Source organism: Euleptes europaea, chromosome 15 (genome assembly GCF_029931775.1).
Source record: "Euleptes europaea isolate rEulEur1 chromosome 15, rEulEur1.hap1, whole genome shotgun sequence".
In the NCBI taxonomy this organism is placed as follows: domain Eukaryota; kingdom Metazoa; phylum Chordata; class Lepidosauria; order Squamata; family Sphaerodactylidae; genus Euleptes; species Euleptes europaea.
In genome coordinates this window covers 59,668,748-59,687,243 of record NC_079326.1, presented here as the reverse complement: position 1 = coordinate 59,687,243, position 18,496 = coordinate 59,668,748, and the positions used below count along the sequence as shown (strand labels likewise).

General features: G+C 47.1%; 1 protein-coding gene across 1 annotated transcript in view; it reads right to left on the bottom strand.

The window, feature by feature from the left end:
• Positions 1–15,597: 15,597 nt before the first annotated feature.
• Positions 15,598–18,496, bottom strand: part of SPAG16 (sperm associated antigen 16) — a 220,209-nt gene continuing 217,310 nt past the window's right edge. Inside the window, exons 16-17 of the mRNA XM_056861239.1 lie at positions 16,051–16,177; positions 15,598–15,683 (exon numbers count right to left, since the gene is read on the bottom strand). Of these exons, the coding sequence (XP_056717217.1) occupies positions 15,598–15,683; positions 16,051–16,177 (213 nt within the window). The remainder of the gene's footprint in view (positions 15,684–16,050; positions 16,178–18,496) is intronic.

The window sequence follows — 18,496 nt, the reverse complement described above, 5'->3', positions numbered from 1 at the left end:
CCATCTAGTCTACACTTCATTAGGAGGTATGATAGAGACCTGGCAAAGGAGGTTCTGGGACATGGGGAGGCACCGCTGGTGACAATGTGACGTCACTTCTGGGGGAAATCTGGCAGTGGTCACACCTCTTTAGAATCCACCAAATACTCTAGGGGTTTTCTCTGGCAGTGACATCGCACCATTTTTCCCTCCCAATGCTGCTCTGAGCATCGGCAGGAGCCAAGAGCAGAGGAACCCGACCACTTCAACCTTCACATCACAGAAAGACTAGCACAGGCCATCACATAAACCCCTTTTTTTCTTAAAGAGCCACATTGTCCTTGTAAGTTGCCTCCAGCTCCCTACGGAAGACAGGTGGCTAATAAATGTTTTAAATAAATAAATAAGAGGAAGAGTGAGAGAATCTTTCAGCATCGCCAGTTTAAAAATATTTCAGGTACCAGGGATGGAGAGGATTCCTGCCTGAGACCTCAGAGCTCTGTCACCATCCAGAGGAGGCAAGATAAGGCAAGATGGACGCACTGCCTGACGGAGACTTTCTCCCATCAGTCTGAAAGATGTCGCCTTCTGGATGATCACCATAATTCCCATGGGGAGGGATCGGGAGGTAGTTGCTGTCAAAGAGCTCCAACCAGCCTCCACCAGCTGGAGCTGCTTTGGTTTAGTCAAAAGTTTCCCAAAAGGGACAAAACCTTGAACTCCAGGCTTTCGCCCCAAGTCCAAGGAGTAGCTGCCACCAACTCTGGACCAAAAGTTAAGCCACCAGGCACAGGGTCCAGAGTAACCCCTGCCAAGCTTCAAAAGTTAAGTGCAACGCTTACCCTGCAAGGTAGAGGCCTGCCAGGGAAAGATTACACTCCCAAAATGTCTTAGGTTCTTTTGGTAGGTGGTTTTCGCACTCAAACAAGGCATTTAGAATTTAGGCTTGGAATCCCAAATTCAAAAGACACAGTCCATTTAAAGGCTGGCTAACAATTTATTTATCAAAGTTATGCTGGTTTACAGGAAGGAAAAAGTCATGAAGTTTCAAGCAAGAAAATAATAAACTATTTAGCATAGCTAACGAATACATTCAAAAGCCTTTTTGGTTCAAAGGGATTGGCAAAGGTTTCTTGCATCAGATTTATAGTTACCAAGTTCCAAAGATGCTTCCAGCATTCAAGAGTTTCAAAAGGTTGTCCAAAGCTTTCTCCAAGCAGGTCAGCTTGACCAGAGATTCCCCCTCAAGGGCCAAAATCAAATGGGTTGTGATGCCGCCAGCACAGCTCTTCTGCTGTACCCCAAAGCGTGCATAGTTTGCTCAGGACTGGTCTGTCCTTATATCCGTTTTCTCAAAAGGATGAGCTCATAGAAGCCAATTCAGAAAACGAAAGCAATTAGCTGTTAATTAATCGCTTGGTCAGAAATGCTGACTAAGAGGTGTTTTCAGGTGAGGAAGCCTGCAGAACTACCTGCACTTGGACATCGTCATGATGGCTGATTGATTGGTTACTATGGCAATGCACGGCCTTGCATTTCAGAAAGGGGAGAGAAGGCTTTAACGAGCACCAGCTGGGGCTTACCTTACTCCCTCCACAAAAGCAGTTTTCAAAAGGAAACTATTTTTCTGTTCACAATATCACAAAATCATAGGCCTCCAGGCCTGAACCAAGGAAACCATGGACCCCAAGAAACTGAGGGACCTCAGCTTCTTGACAGTTGCTTCTAATGCTAATGACACTCAGGCAGTGCCAGTGAGCTGCTGTGGGGAGGAGGAGGAAGAAGAAGAAGAAGAAGAAGAAGAAGAAGAAGAAGAAGAAGAAGGAGAAGAAGAAGGAGAAGAAGAAGGAGAAGGAGAAGGGTTGGTTTTTATATGCCGACTTTCTTTGCCACTTAAGGAAGAATCAAACCAGCTTACAATCACCATCCCTCCCCCTCAACAGACACCCTGTGCGGTAGGTGAGGCTGAGGGAGCTCTACGGGAGCTGTGACTAGCCCAAGGTAAGCCAGCTGGCTTCATGTGAAGGAGTGGGGAAGCCAACCCGGTTCACCAGATTAGCCTCCGCCGCTCATGTGGATGAGTGGAGAATCAAACCCGATTCTCCAGATCAGACTCCAGCGCCCTAGAAGAATGAAGTGCGCAGGGAGTGACCTCATGGAGTAATGTGCACATGTGAATCGACCTGAGGAAACTGAAGGTGACCAGATTTTTTTTACGTAATACCTGAAGTTACGCTTGAGTTTTGAACTGTATTCCATAGGCAGCCGCTGCCAAGCCTCCATGCTCCATACTCTCCCTTCCCCTCCATCCTGGCAGTGAAATCACCTCTTCTCTGCCAGTGATATCAAATCCAGAAGACGAGTTTCTAAAGATCTACAGTACGGCCAACAGAGGAGGGGCAGGACTGGAAATAATTCTGAAAAATCTCACTAAAGGCTGGCTGAGAGAGAAACAAGCCTCTAACGATTGATTGGGTCATCTCATTAACTAATCAGGAGAACTCCAGTTAAAAGGATCGGACGGCATCTGAGCGCTCGAGTCTTGCAAAGAATGAAATCTCTCCTGAGCATTTTGCTAAGGTGTTCAAATGGGTCTAATTAGGACTGTGGGATTTTCCACCACTAATTCCAACTCGGCGAGGCAAAGGCGGCTTCTGCCACACAGTGAGGATTCCTCACGTTGCCTTGGTGGACACAAAGAAGGCAGGGCCAGGCCCAACATGCCAGAGCGGCCACATGTTTTCTGGGTACTTCCTTTTTTCATCGTTCTCCAAGCTTTGCTTTCCAGATTGCCACCTGCAACGACTCCCCACTGCTTTGCAGGGAGTTGGCTGCCTTGGAGGCTCATCACCAGCCTTGGTTCCTTTCTCCACACATGCTCTATGGTGCTGTTGCACTACACCGATGGTTTCCCTCTGCCTGAAGTGCTGCTCATTTTGCTCCCTTTTCCTGGGTATACAGAGAAACCAATGGGTGCGAAAGGCTGGCTGCAGGGAATTCCTTTTCTTTCTTTCTTTCTTTCTTTCTTTCTTTCTTTCTTTCTTTCTTTCTTTCTTTCTTTCTTTTTTTCTTTCTTTCTTTCTTTCTTTCTTTCTCTCTCTCTCTTCTTTCTTTTCCTTCCTTCCTTCCTTCCTTCCTTCCTTCCTTCCTTCCTTCCTTCCCTCCCTCCCTCCCTCCTTGCTCTGCTTTTTCTGGCCTCTTGCCTGTCTCTCTGCTTGAGCAGTGCACATTTGCAGGCAAGCGAAATACTTCATCTGAAAGCAGGCATTCCAGTATTGGTTATGGTTGCTTTATGAATAGTATTAGCCTGACTGCCTGAGCGCGCTATATTATTCTTCCCAATAAAACTATCACGGCTTCTACCACATTCAGGTTCGCAGTACTTCTTCCACACTTTGCAGAGCTGTGTCACTTTATCAAACGATCCACTCGTGCCGACTGCTGCCTCGGTTGGTTGTACGGCTGGTTCTTAGGCTGAGGGTAGCAGCTGCGAGGAAGGAGAGCTGATGATGGAAGGAAAGCTTTCTTCCTTTGCTCAGGCTAGCACAGTGTAGGCTACATTGGAAAGTGGAAGCGGAAACACGGCTAGGGTACATGTAACCCTTGACAATAGGGCATTAAAGAAAACCCCCAAGTTTATAAATGAAAAAAAAAAGGTTTAATGATGACTACTTGGTTTTGGCACAAACAGATCATGAACAGTTTGAAATACTGGCAATAACTCCAATCTAAGATCATTTGGGGCTGGGACTAAAGTAACTCTACATACGGTGCCCTGTGGATCTACTAAGCCCACTCTTTGATGATTGGAATGCACACACACAGCATCTTGGGCCACAGATTTGGTAAAATATTGTTTCCTTGGCAGGCTATATTAAATATTCAATTATTTTCCTGTTAATTATTTATTTGGCATAAAAGACACAGAGCATAGTAAATAAACCATGCTCTGAAGGGACAGCTGTTGTGTTTACCAGAAGGCCAGGCCATGTTTCAGAACTAACTCATGGGGCACGAAGGCCCATTTTAACTGATCTTGCTAAAACATTGCTGAAGAAAAATATAAGGGTTGAATGCACACACAATCAAAACGGCTATATCACACAGCCCAACAAAAACTCGTTCGCATGTTAGGGGAGAAACGAGCATGCCTTCCCCGCAAACGGTGCAAAATTAAAGAGTAAACAATCCATCTTTCAGCTGGCATTGCAGGTGAGCTTCGTCTTCCAGACCTGCCTCCAGCACCATGACCATTCTCGAACCCTCACTCATCTCACTCTGCTTCTCATTCTTGATCAAGGTACCCTCCACACTCTGAAACCTTCCTGATAAGGTTCAATCTCCTAATCCCTGGATTAGGCGGAAACAAATCTCAGGGACAGATGATTAGCTGTGGCCGCAAAATGCAGCCTACATCCAAAAGGTCTTGCAAACACTTGGACTAGTGTTTGCAAGACCTTTTGGACTAGATGACCCTGGTGGTCCCTTCCAACTATACGATTCTATGACCACCAGGGTCATCTAGTCCACCCCCTGCACAATGCAGGAAATTCACAACTAACTCCCCCACACACTCACCCAGTGCCCAGAAGATGGCCAAGATGCCCTCCCTCTCATGAACTGCCTAAGGTAATAAAATCAGCATTGCTGACAGATGGCCATCTAGCTTCTGCTTAAAAACCTCCAGGGATAGAGTTTACAGCTCGCAATATGACTAGTTCTTCTGGTGATTGGTTTTATGGTTTTTGTTAAGAACAATTTCTGAAGTGTGAGCTTCACAGTATTGTGCACCTTAAATGTCTTTTTAAAAAATGGTGTCAGACCACCACCACTAAAAAATGGTGTCAGACCATACACACCAGTGGCAACTCGTCTTAGAATACAACTTGGGATGTGTCCAGAGGGGAGCATGGCTACACCCAAAAATGTCCATGAACTTCAGCATGGTAATAATATATTTCAAGATGCCTTAAGATGTGAAAAATCATTAGTTCAGGTGGTCTCTGGTTTGCGAACTCTCCTTTGCGTTTGCACCAACTAGATTCCTTTTTATAATAGCTACAAATAGGTTACGGCTCTGTGCAAAGAATGCTCAGGCAATGACAATAAGCTATTTTAATCTGAAATTTAACAAACAATTATTACGGGAAAGCAAAGCACTTATGGAACCATAATACACCACATCCAGTGATTTAATGGCTGGAGTGGTAAAGTTTATAGAGATTTACCTCTTGTCAGGTTTTTAGCAATCCAATTATTTCTCCTCATATTAAGCTGCAGTATTTCAGCGCCCTTCCTTGCCTGACCGCCTGGTATCAAAACCCACACGCGGGAAACCTCCTGTTTGCCTTTTAATTGGCTTTGGGAATAAGCAGCAAAGGAACAAAGAAAGGAAGCCCATTAATGCTACGCTTTGGAATCTCAAGGCGGGTGGCAGACGCTCATTAAGGAGGGCAGCCACTCATTTCCATCCACAACGATGTCGTTTCCAAATCGGACCGTATCACACATTGTCTGGTCTCTCCTTACAGACACTGACTGCTCTGCATTCTGTCTTGTTAAAATGGACAACTGAGGCCTTGCAGATGGCAGACATCAGAGACGCCAAGAGTCAGGAGAGATACTCGCAGGCGAAGCAGGTGCCTTTGTTTGCAAGGGAGGGGGGCTCTTAAGGAAGAACTCCTCCCGGACCAGACAGTCCTGCCCTTCCAAGGCCTTCTCTGAAGAACAAAGTCTTACAATCACCTTCCCTCCCCCTCCCCACAATAGACACCCTGGGAGGCAGGTGGGGCTGAGAGAGCTGAGACTAGCCCAAGGTCACCCAGCTGGCCTTATGTGCAGGAGTGGGGAAACCAACCCAGTTTTCCAGATTAGCCTCCGCTGCTCATGTGGAGAAGTACCTCACAGGGTGTCTGTTGTGGGGAGGGGAAGGGAAGGCGATTGTAAGCTGGTTTGATTCTTCTAAGTGGTAGAGAAAGTTGGCATATAACAAACCTCCTCCTCCTCCATCATCATCATCATCTTCATCGATCCCATCCAATAGACGTGCAGCCTCATTTTGAACCAGCAGAAGTGTCTGGATGGTTTTCAGAAGCAGCCCCACAGACAGTGAGATTGCTGGACTGGAGCTCATTCGCAAGTTCAGAACAACAGACCCCACTGGCTGAATGGGGACACAGGATTCGTATCTCGTTACAGACGTTAATTTGCTGGCCCCAAAAGTTTCTCCTGTGATTTAATCAGGCTGATGAAATACTGCATCATACCTCTGCATCCTGTCTCCTTTCTTTGCTACACTACTCCCACCTTCAGAGTAGGATATAAAGACTCAGGGATCTGCATTTGTACTTGTATCTGACAAAGGCAGCGTTGACTCTCGAAAGCTCATACCCTGAAAACCTTGTTGGTCTCTAAGGTGGTCCTGGATGCTAATATGGGACAGCCATACTGCAATCTCTATTGATAGAGTAACCGAGCCATCCTAAGCCAAGTCATGCCACTGAAGTCGACAGAGGTGGATGTAACCGTGTTCAGGATGCCTGTGCAAACTGCTGACATGTTATGATTCAGCCCAGGGCTGCTGGAAAAAAAATTCGGTACAGTTCGGCTTCGGCAAAAGTCCGAACTTCCCCGCTTCGAATCCCCGAAATTTGGGCGAGATCTGGAGTTCGGGGGGAAATTCGGGCCCCCCGCAGGCCTTCAGGGGGTTTCCCTGAAGGTGCTTGGGGGGGGGGCTTTAAAAAGATCTGTGCCTCCTGGCCGGGAGGCACAGATCTATTTAAAGGGCCCCCTGAAGGCGCGCGGGGGGTGGTGGAACAGATTTGTGCCTCCCGACAGGGAGGCGCAGATCTGTTTAAAGGGGCCCCCGGCGCCTTCAGGGAAGCCCCGTGAAGGCGCGCGCGGGGCCCTTTAAACAGATCTGTTTCCCCTCCCACGCGCGCCTTCAGGGAAGCCCCCTGAAGGCGTAGGGGGGGAGCCGAACCCCGAATTTGCTGAATTTATTTGCCGAACCCCCGAAGTCGGCGAATTCGGCTCCCCCCGTTTCCCGCCTTTTAAAAATTCGGTTCTTCCTGAACCGGAAACCGCCGAATCGGGGAAAATTCAGTAGTTTTTCAGTTCGGAACGAACCGAATCAACAGCCCTAATTCAGCCCTGATGGTTCAGCAGATCCAAAATACATGAAAACTACCAAGAAGCCCCTTGGATTCATTTTCCATCTTCAAAAAGGAACATTTTGCACTGTGACTGTAAATATAGTTTTAATACAAATATCATTCTAATCGGTTCTTGTAGGTTATCCGGGCTGTGTAACCGTGGTCTTGGTATTTTCTTTCCTGACGTTTTGCCAGCAGCTGTGGCAGGCATCTTCAGAGGAGTAACACTGAAGGACAGAGAGACGCTGTCCTTCGGTGTTACTCCTCTGAAGATGCCTACCACAGCTGCTGGCGAAACGCCAGGAAAGAAAATACCAAGACCACGGTCACACAGCCCGGATAACCTACAAGAACCAATGAACTCTGACCGTGAAAGCCTTCGACAATATCATTCTAATCATTCCTAGGCAATATAAAATCCACAAATTAATGGAAACCGTTTTCATCCCCTCAGTAACTTCCACAGATAAAAGGACATTGTCACAAAGGCAAGAATGAGGCTATGTCTAATGGGACAGTCAACTCATGAGATAATTTTTCCTCCCCCCCCCCCATATAAATGAGATGGGGGACTATTGGATACCTTTCTCTGGGCCAGGCACAAAGAAGCAAATCAAAGGAGGCATCTGAGCCATCTCCACTTCAGGACTTTGCTATTAATTCTGAAGAATTTCTTTCTCCCAATTGATTTTTAAAAAGGGATTTTAAAAGGCTTTAGCCACTGACTCCTTAAAAGAGATTGGCCTATTTAGTTGTGGGAGGGGGGTAAAGGACTCCCGCAAAGGGGAATATGAATGCATTTGATAACTATACCTGAAGGAGAAGTGAATTTTGGCCAAAGGAGATGGTGGGTAGAAAAGGGAATGACAATATAAACTGACCATTAATTGATTCAGGATTGAAAGAAGATGAACCGTTAGTGATGCAGTCTTAAGCAACAGCCTCTCTAAACAACTGCTGGGTTCAAGACAGTCTGGCAAACAGACATGGTTTTTGTTGTAGCTTTTCATAAGGGAGGGGATGAAGAGAATAGATGAAAGCAGCAGGTCAGAGAAGAGGATGAGAAGGAAGGCAGGAGAGCCAGTGATCCGGCTCCAAGAACCGACGACTTTGAAAGCAAGTACAATGATACAGAGCTCTTCCAAGAGACGAGAAATAATCAGCTTTCTAGCCGATACAAGGCCAATTCCAGAGGGCCAGCCGAGTTAGTCTGCGGCAGCAAAATCAGTGGCAGCCGCCTTTAGATCTGCAGATTTATTTTGACAGGAGCTGTCACGAACTACAGAAATGCAGATGTCTCATTAAGACTTAAACAAATAGAGTAATTTTGCTGACTCTCTCCCACTTGCAGGGCTTAAATTAGCACAGGCAGCTGGGAAAGCAGCATTGTCAACAGTTAACCTGCTGGTGCCGGCCGCTGTCCACACCTTTGCATCCAGGTCAGCTTTGCACAGAAAGAACCCAGAGCAACAGAGCCATTTGAATGGCATGTCCCTTGGCAGCCTTTTCTAAAAGGGTCCTGGTCTCTGTCCAAGCTGCCCACCCAAATCCCTCACTCCCTTTGAAACTCCTCAACCACCCCTGCACAGCCGGCTTCTGTGTTCTGCCTGTTTCTGCTCACCTGCCTGGAACTGGGATTGGAAATATCCTGGGAGCCTCTCCCGCTCATCCCATTGTGCGAAAAAGACACATATTTCGCTCTGCCCAGCTTTCCCAGTTTATGGAGATATAGACCCCCACGCAAGGGGCCTTGAAAGTATCACATTGAGCTTCTTCACAGATGTCATGGACTGGATTGTATATAGGGTTGCCAGCTCCGGGATGGGAACTACCTGAAGATTTTGGGGGCGGAGCCTGAGGAGGGCGGGGCTTGGGGAGAGGAGGGACTTCAATGCCATAGAGTCCAAAGCGGCCATTTTCCCTAGGGCAGCTGATCTCTGTGGCCTGAAGATCAGTTGTAATAGCGGGAGCTCTCCAGCCACCACCTGGAGGTTGGCAACCCTAATTGTTCATGAGGGAGAGGACACCGTGGTGTACTAGGACTCACACAGAAGGTCCCAGGTTCTGTCCTTGGCATCTCTAGCAAGATTTCATGTAGAAGTGCTGGGGAAGACCTCTCTCTGAAGGACAAACTATGGAGTGAAGGTCAGCATGAGTCCATCCCGTGGTCGCTGGCATCATCTCAAAAGCACTGGCAGTCCTTTAAAAATGGCTGTGAGGCCCCAGTATGGAGGGGGCACCTGGCACGGCAGCCCCAGGAGCTCCCCCCCCCCACAGTGTCTTTCCTAGAGTAAAAACAGCCAAGGGGGGGGGGCTGTTGCAGCACCTGGAAAAGTGCAGGGGGGAAGCCAGGGCTCCCGGGGCCACTGCATCACATGCCCTATACGGATCAGGGCCTCGGGGCAATTTTTAAAGGACAAGCAATGCTTTTAAGATGGCACAGGATGGCCCCGCACCTGCCCTCATTGGTGGTTTGGCCCTGAGACTCCGAAGGCCCTCTCTGCTCAGAGGGGAACGTACAGTGGCAGATGGCTCCAGGGTCTCAGCATAAACCAGATCCATAAATATACCCACCTCCCATTTGGTTAATGTTCTCAATGGGACAAACTCTTCAACAAGGAGGGAACTATGCAATCTCGGGTAGGCTACTAGGCAAATATTGTGCATATTTTCATCAGAAACAGACAATGAATGCCTTTGAAGGGAGCTTTGCACTTCCTGCGTGGTGGTGGCAGTGGAGAGCGCCGTCCAGCTGAAGCCAACTTATGGTGGCCCTGTAGGGTTTTCAAGGCAAGAGACGGTCAGAGGTGGTTCGCCGTTGCCTCTGCACAGTGACCCTGGGCTTCCTTGGTGGTCTCCCACCCAAGGACTGACCAGGGTTGACCCTGCTCAGCTTCCGAGGTCTGACGAGATCAGCATAGCCTGGGCCATCCTGGTCAGGGTCTGCTTCCTGCTCCTCGCCCTAAATCAGGCGAGACATGCTGATCCCGTGTCCCCATCCCCTTGGCAACAGCATCTCCCTCCTGCCGCATCCCTTTTGGCGGCACAGCGGCCTTTCTGCTGTTATTGTGTATGAAATCAAAGCGTTACGTCTCTTCTTAGCGATCCAGAGGCACAATCGTGGTACTTCATGTTAATTCATCTCTTTTGTCAAATGTAACTCACACAATTATATTGCATTCAAAATAATCTCATTGGCTCCACGCCAAGAGAGCTTTCAACAATATTGACAAAAGACAAGAAAAAGTTCACTTCATGGTTCTCAGCACAGAAGGGATTTCTCAAGGAATAAAATTACAATAGCAAAGCAACATTATTAAAATGCTGTTTTTCCACTGGGAGAGAAAATATTGCATTAGCAATGGAAGAGCAGCATATAAACACACCCATGGTGTCCTTCTACCGATTCCTATTGACACAGTGAGACATAAAATCAGATAATCAGCAGGGAGCATTTACACACACACCCAAGAGAGAGAGAGCCAACCAGCCCACCTCAGATCCCAGCCTTTAGGGACACCCCCTCTTTCCCCTCCCCATTTGGAACAAACAAACCCTCTAGTGGGGAGAGGTCCAGCTAAAAACCTGCCTGTGTCAACTGCACATGGAGAGGGACTCCCAGGGTGGACTCATAGCAAACAATCTGCTTTATGGCATTATGCCCTTCTGAGGCCCCTCCTCTCTCCGAATCCCACCCTCCCCAGGCTCCACCTCCCCCAAATCTCCAGGAATTTCCCAACCCAGAATTGGCAACCATACACTCCTGAGCACTGTTGTGTGTACAGTGGAAAGGGAGACAAGAGAGTAATGTCATACATGTGGTTCCTTGGATCCAAGCCATGAGGAAGAATGAGGAGGAGGAGGAGAGTTGTTTTTTATATGCCAACGGTCTCTACCACTTCAGGGAGAATCAAACTGGCTTACAATCACCCTTCCTTCCCCTCCCCACAACAGACACCCTGTGAAGTAGGTGAGGCTGAGAGAGTTCAGAGAGAACTGTGACTAGCCCAAGGTCATCCAGCTGGCTTTGTGTGAAGGAGTGGGGAAACCAACCCAGTTCACCAGATTAGCCTCCGCCGCTCATGTGGAGGAATGGGGAAGCCAACCCGGTTCTCCAAATCAGAGTCCACCGCTCCTAACCACTGCTTTTAACCACTACACCATGCTGGCCCTCTTTCTCAGAGCAAAAATACCTCCAGCCCCAAATGAAGAGCACACACCCAGTCTTCAACCTAAGGCACAAAGAGAAACCCGAAGTATTTGATGTGATGCTCTGACAAGTGAACATACATTTCCCATATGATAAGTGCAAGCATTTAATGTCTTGCTTAGGCAACAAGACATGTTTTTAGGGCTGCCGTTTCTGCATCATCTTGCCTTTCTGATGGAATTCCTCTCCATCAAGAATGGGGGTCCAGTGCTGGGTAAAACAGCCAAAATGTTTAAACGTTCAGAAAAGAAAATGCAACAGCAAATAAGATGAAGATAGAAAAAAAACAGCACTACGGACTGCGAGTTGAACTGAGATGGAGGATGGAAGGAAGGCACAGAATCCAGAAAGGGAGACCTGAATACAATTACCTCATCTGTCGGAGAGGCAGCCAAAGAACCAGAAGTGTGATGCACATGAGCATTATCTGTCCACCAAGGATGTCCAGCCGACAAGCTTCGTTCATTTTTGTACGCCATCTTTCAGGAAGAGGACCGTTGCAAAATAAGCCCCAAACAGCCATCCCAAATGTACCTCATCGCTTGCTCATGGCTTAGAGATTGGGGGCACCGGTGGACTTGCTGGCTTCCTCCTCCTCTCCCCCCCACCCCCAGTTTTATTTTCATTTTCAAAGCAAACCAGAGTGTAACGTTATGTCTGCACAGGCATTTTTAATAACCAGAGGCAGTCCCAACCATATTGAATCTAAGACCTGAATTCAAATATTGCAAGCTCTGTTTTGAGGAAAGCATAGATAGCTCTAGGGGGTTTCCCCATTGATATAGTTGGTGCTCCTATTGATGCCTTGGTTGACCTCTGGGATGAGGGAATGACCATGGGCAGTCGACAGGCTGGCTCATAGGCACGCTCTCTCAGTTGCTGCAGCCCAAGTAGCCCCTCAGTTTACTGAGGGACCGCGAGCAATGAAAAGACAAGGGAGACGGCGACAGTGAAGGAAGGCTTGGGTCGAATCCGACAGGGCAGGGGCAAAAGCTCAGTTTAAAGCGTACTCTACGGCAGTGATGGTGGCAAAGGAAGAAGACCTTTTCGCCACCCTGGCAGCTGCACAGTGGAGGCCAGCTACACTGGCTTCCAATTTGTTTCTGGGCACAATTCTAGGTACTGGTCTTGGCCTTCAAAGCCCAATATGGTTTGGGACTTACATACCTGAAGGACTGCCGAATCCCTTATGAACCCGCCCACCCATGACAGTCGTCTTCGAAGGCCCTGTTTCGGATGCCCCCGCCTTCTGAGATCAGGCAGGTGGCAAGCTTCCCAGTTCTGGCAGCAAAACTCTCTCCCCTTCTGTTGCTGTCTTCCACCTGCAGGCAAAAGCTTATGTTTCCTTCCACATTACCTCAGAGATCCCTCCTTCCAATATTTTTATTTTTTGTACACATTTTCACTGTTTTGTATGTATTTTAACTCTGCTTTTAACTCTTTTAAAAACTGTTTTAATGATATGTGTTTGGCAGTCTTTAAGCTGATGCTGGACAAGCACTAGTCAGGGATGCTCTAGACTGATCCTGCACTGAGCAGGGGGTTAGGGTGTATGGCCCTGTCCAACTCTATGTGAGTCTATGATAAGGGTGGTTGGCTTAAATGTTTTTATTATGTAATTTTATCATGTGTGTTCTAAAGAGTTAACCGCCTTGGCAGCCCTTGCAAGGGCAGAAAGGCGGGATATAAATTTTGTAAATAAATAAACACACAAAGGCCCTTCAGCCTTCGTGCTTTTTCATAAGCAACTCTGGGCAGCTGACAAAGACTGCCCCAAAGTCGGCTGAGTCCATGTGGTGAAGAGCCACAGAGGCTGGCTAGACACACCCCGAAAGAGAAAGAAGGCCGTCGACATGCACAAGGGGAGAAGGGAGGAGAGGGACGGAGGGAGGGTGCAAGTCCGAAAGACTCTGACCCATGCACAGAAAAGCAGCAGGGATTGAATTTGGGAAATGGGGCGGCACCAGGCAGAGTCTGACATGGACGTCTCGCCACGGTGCCCAGGCCTTTTCTTTGCGGCTTGTGAAAGCTTCGCTCCCAGCCACGCTCCTTCTTTTCATTCAGCCAAGTTCGCCATCCTTTCTGCAGCTTATTCCTGTGGCAACACTTTTTGGATTTTACCCAAGTGATGGGGAATGCTTCCCATTTAGATCACCTGGAGCGAAGAAGCTTTTTCTCCTGGAAAGTTCCCATCTGGCTCAAAAAACTGCTACTGCAATTCGTTAGGGTTGTGATTCTTTTATGAATGATTCTACGTATCTGCAGGTTTGCATATAAAGGAAGCGGGGATACCTGGAACTCCCAAACTGCTTGAAATATTATTTAGAATGTGAGGGAAATATGGTGGGAGGGTCAGACCAGGACCAGAGAGTCCCAGGTCCAAATCCCCGCTTTGCTCTGATCTTTGATATCTCTCACCTGAAATTACTGCATATCACGACTCGGTGCTGAAGACTGCAAGAGGAACGGCAGTGGAGAAGGCAGGCCTCTTTCTTACACCTGACATGTTGTCGTGTGAAAAGGCACATGGGGAGAGTCGCTCCCTTCTCTGAAAAGAGCCAGGACTGTTCCCTTGGAGTAGCAGCAGCTGAGCCCCCCAGCCACATGCACAAACTGCAGCATCTCCTTGGATTTCACAGTTGTGGAGGGGAGCTATCCATATGTTTTAGGAGTTCCCATTTTAGATTTCAGGGAAGAGGCAAAGAGATTTTTCTAAGGGAGATGGAAGATTCTTAGCCAGCTTCAGATGTCTGGCCTTGAACATATTCAGAGTTAAGCTACAGAAATGTATTTGTTGCAACTACTTGATCCTGGCCCCAGCATTTTGACCAGAAGCTATCACTTGTAAATTTGAAGGTGGAAGACCTTTACTCTTCTTTTGTAGATCAACGTAAAAAAACATGTGGCCAAACTGATCTATGCTAGAGATAAGAGTTACACTTGCTTTGATGCTCAAAGGACATGTTCTTCACTTGCCCTGGGCCTGTAATCTAAGGGTAATCTTCCTTCCTATCTGGATTCTCTGGTTAGTCCAAAGTTATGCAGAATTTTTATGCATTCAAGATGGTTTTGCCGGGCCGTATGCTAAAGATCCCTTTTTAAGACTGGCTGTGTTCCTGCCTTGGTACATATCCTTTTACATTGTCCTTACGTATACCAACTTAGACTAAAATTGATTATACCATGTTTTAACAAATGACCCACATTTTCTCAAGCAATTTTGGAGCAAAAGGTTCAGTTCCTCTTAGAGGACTTTGACCCTCAGCGTACTTATTTTGTTGCTCATTTTTTGGAGGCTGCAGAAAGGAGATGAAGGGAGGTGTTTTTAGAGATCAGTCTTATTTAAGTTTTATGGTTTTATTGTTCAAGACCTTGGTCTAAGAACAGGGGGAAACAAAGAGGAAGGCAGTTACTTGACGCAAACACTCCTCTCTGCCTAGTTTGTTTCCTCATGCATATCAGTAACTTTGCCCCAGTTGCACTCTGAGCCAAAGAAAGCAATACACGTACGAAGGCAGGTTTTCACCTGTGGATCACTTTGATGAATGTGGTCTGTGAGAACCAAAAGGTGTTGCAACAATTCTCAAAGAAAGCACATTTAGGCTCCTTGTGGAGCACAAAGTGTTCTTTTGTATGTGGAGGGACACATGCGCCAGCTACCGCAGCCACCTTTGGTGCCGTTGCTCTCCTGTTTCAGAGGACGGGGGAATAAATGCAGCCAGCCTCTCCACACAGAGAGGTTCATGGGAAGCAGCCCTCATCAAATAGATAGTCTTGCTACCAAATTTTACCTGAGGCAAAATTTCAAGGTAAATATGGAGGATCCTGCTTGGCCCAAAACATGAGGAATTTTCAGAACATCAGAAGACTAAGTTTCTGATGTTCTGACACACCCTTTCCCATCTTATTACCCCAAATTCCCTATTCATTAAAATAATTTTTTTTCACATTTTTTGTGACATACGTCTAGAAAAAGTGGAAGACGCAGAAATGGCTAAGCTATACATATCTTTCATTTGCTTGTGAGTTGCAGACTCTCTATTACAATTCAATGTCAACCAAAAGAATGATAATGCTTATCAAGGACAGTTTATGAATACTGGTATTTGCCCTTCAATAGTAGACAAAAGTAGATGAACTGTATTCCCTACGCAGACGCAATAGACAGCAACATGCTAATAGCTTACCCTTTTCACCTCTCGGCTCTCTTCTACACAAGCAACAGAATGAGGTGGTGGAACGGACGGCAGCGGTTTAGACGGCAGGAGGCGAAGCAGACACTTCGGGATACTCCCATATGTTGACCCCCAGCCTAGCAGGGGCTCTGCAGAGAGGGTCTTCTGTTTGCAGGGAGTGCTTTTTTACATTCAGAGGTGGGCCTCCACTCCTAGGCTGCAGTGGCATTTTCCATCTGGCTGCCTCAGCATCCCACCATCCCATTCTGCTACATGCCCCACTGATAGACACCTGTTGGATCTGAACAAAGGCCAGTGCTCGAGGCCAGCCGCTTCAAGACCATCACTGGAGGCACTTAAGTGATGTGGAACCACTGCGTCCCCGTATGAAAACTTACATGCGTGAACTCAGCTTAGGGACTGATGTCATCTAGTCAAGAGGAAATCTGCACAGATCCTAGCGGCTTCAGCACTGCAAGAAATTATTTTAAAAGAAACAGGAAACAGTCTCCAATTTCAAGAGAGTTCTTACCAGAAGGGTCAAAGGCCACTTGGTTGCCAGGATGTGGGCCAGCATCAATTGATACCATTGGTGCCCCCCTCCGAATGTCCCACAATTTCAAAACACCGTAAGAGTCACAGGAAGCAATAGTATCACCCTGAAAAACATGGAGGAAACATTGCGTATCAATATATCTAATTCTCAGCGTGATCAGAGCTGCGGATACTTACATCCAGCAATTGGAACCACAAACAGAGAAGGCAGATCTTTCTACAAACCTGAGAAAAGGCTCAGGTTTGCTGCAAAAAATCTGAAATTACCCACCCCCAAAATAGAAGCAGCACCTGTAGTTTTAAGAAACAAATGCACTCTGTGTCCATTGCTAGGCACTTAAAATGGTATTACCAGCCTTCAAATGTTGGTTTCTGTCAGTAAAAATCAAGGTGGTAGCGGGGCCATTGCCAGAACAGTTTGGCCTTTGGGGGAGAATCATGGGGCCGGGGCCAGCAACAGCCATTAGCAACCTACACCATGTGACTTCCACGTGACTTCAGGCCCGGCTGCTCACTACTGTTCAACAGCAGCTACCCCACGGAAGCCAACAAGTTGCAGTGACTAGAGTTTCAGATTAGGATCTCAATTCTTTCATGGTGCTCACTGAGTGACCTTGGGCCAGTCCCACATTCTCAGCCTAACCTACCTCACAGGGTTGTTGTGAGAATAAAACGGAGGAGAGGAAAATGATGTGAGCTGCTTTGGGTCCTCACTGTGGAGAAAAGCAGGGTATAAGCAGGGTATAAGTGAATTCAATAAATAATAAACGTAGCTGAAGAGGGGGGCAGATAAAAGGTAGGTTGCTTGGTGGGTGGGAAGGAGAGAAGGCAACAGGGAAAGGTGAGGCTATGAGAGATGCCAGGAGGGCGGAAAGAGGAAATAGTGTGGGAAGGCAGATGGAGGTGAGGGAAGCGCCCCCTGCACACCCTTGTTGGTTCCCCAATGCGCAACTGGGCCTGGCTTGGCAGCAGGCTCTACACCATTGGGCTATCGTTTTCCTGGGTAGAGGCTGCCTGGAGGAGGAAAGGAAGGAAAGCTGAAGATAGGTATAGGGAATAAAGGTAGGTTGGCTGGTGGGTGGGAAGCAGAGAAGGAAGCAGGAGAATTGGAGAGGCTATGGGGGATTGCAGGGAAGGGAAGCAGGAAAGAGGGGGAGGGGGAAACTGCTGGCCCCTCACTTCTACTATAAAGGAAGCAATATTGATGACTCCCAATTTTTTCCCATCTACTCCTCTTTTGCCTTAAGCTTCTCCTTTATTAATTTAATTTTATTAAATTTATACCCCTTTCCCAACAAGGTCAGTCTCAGGGCAGCTTCCATCAGTCAATGTATGTAAAACAATAAATATAAGTTAAAACATAAGATTAAGACATCAATTAAGAACATATACAAATCAGATTAAAAGATGGCCGTCTAACTCCATACCTACTGTAACAATACTTAATATTTCCTAACAGTAAGGCGGGTCCACAGTGGCCACAAGTAGAGGGCTGAACCGATCGAAGTAGCGATCCTCAGGGAGTGGAGGCGGGAGAAAAATCAGGAAAGGATAAAGAACCAAAAAGGGAAAGGAAAGAAGGGAGGGAGAAGGAAGAAGGGGGGGATGAAGGAAGGTTCAAGAGAAGGGAGGCCAACAGATCTGCTAAGCCGTTGCCTCAACCATATGCCGTAGAAGTACACATCCAAAGAGCATTTTGTCAAAATCTTATATCCAGTGAAAACAATGCATCTGTATATTGTCGAAGGTTTTCACGGTCAGAGTTCATTGGTTCTTGTAGGTTATCCAGGCTGTGTGACCGTGGTCTTGGTATTTTCTTTCCTGACGTTTCGCCAGCAGCTGTGGCAGGCATCTTCAGAGGAGTAACACTGAAGGACAGTGTCTCTCAGTGTCAAGTGTGTAGGAAGAGTAATCTATAGTCAGAAAGCGGTTGGGTTTGAGCTGAATCATTGTCCTGCAAAAAGTAACAAAGGTCATGTGCTAATCATTGTCCTGTAAGTATCAAGATAATGTGCTAATGAGGGTGTGGTATGTTATCTGTAGTTTATCAAGGTCATTAGAGATGAAATTTTAAAATCTATTTTGAAAAAAGGTTAACTGAAGATAGCTTTGACACTAAACTTTTGTGGTGTGATTATATCTGACACTAGTCCAAGAATTTAGCATTTCCAATGAAATCCCATGGCTACAGTCACCTCTTCTCTTCAAGAGGTCCTTCCTGCCTGCCTCAGCCCCAGGCCTCCAGAGGAAGGGAGGGGATGAACTCTTCCCCTCAGCACTGTCTCTCAAAGATTTCCCTTCAGGAGCCCCTTCCCCTTGTCCTCCCTCTGAAGGGTCCCATCTAGGGTTGTCAACCTCCAGGCACTAGCAGAAGATCTCCTGCTGATACTACTCATCCCCAACCAATAGAGATCAGTTCACCT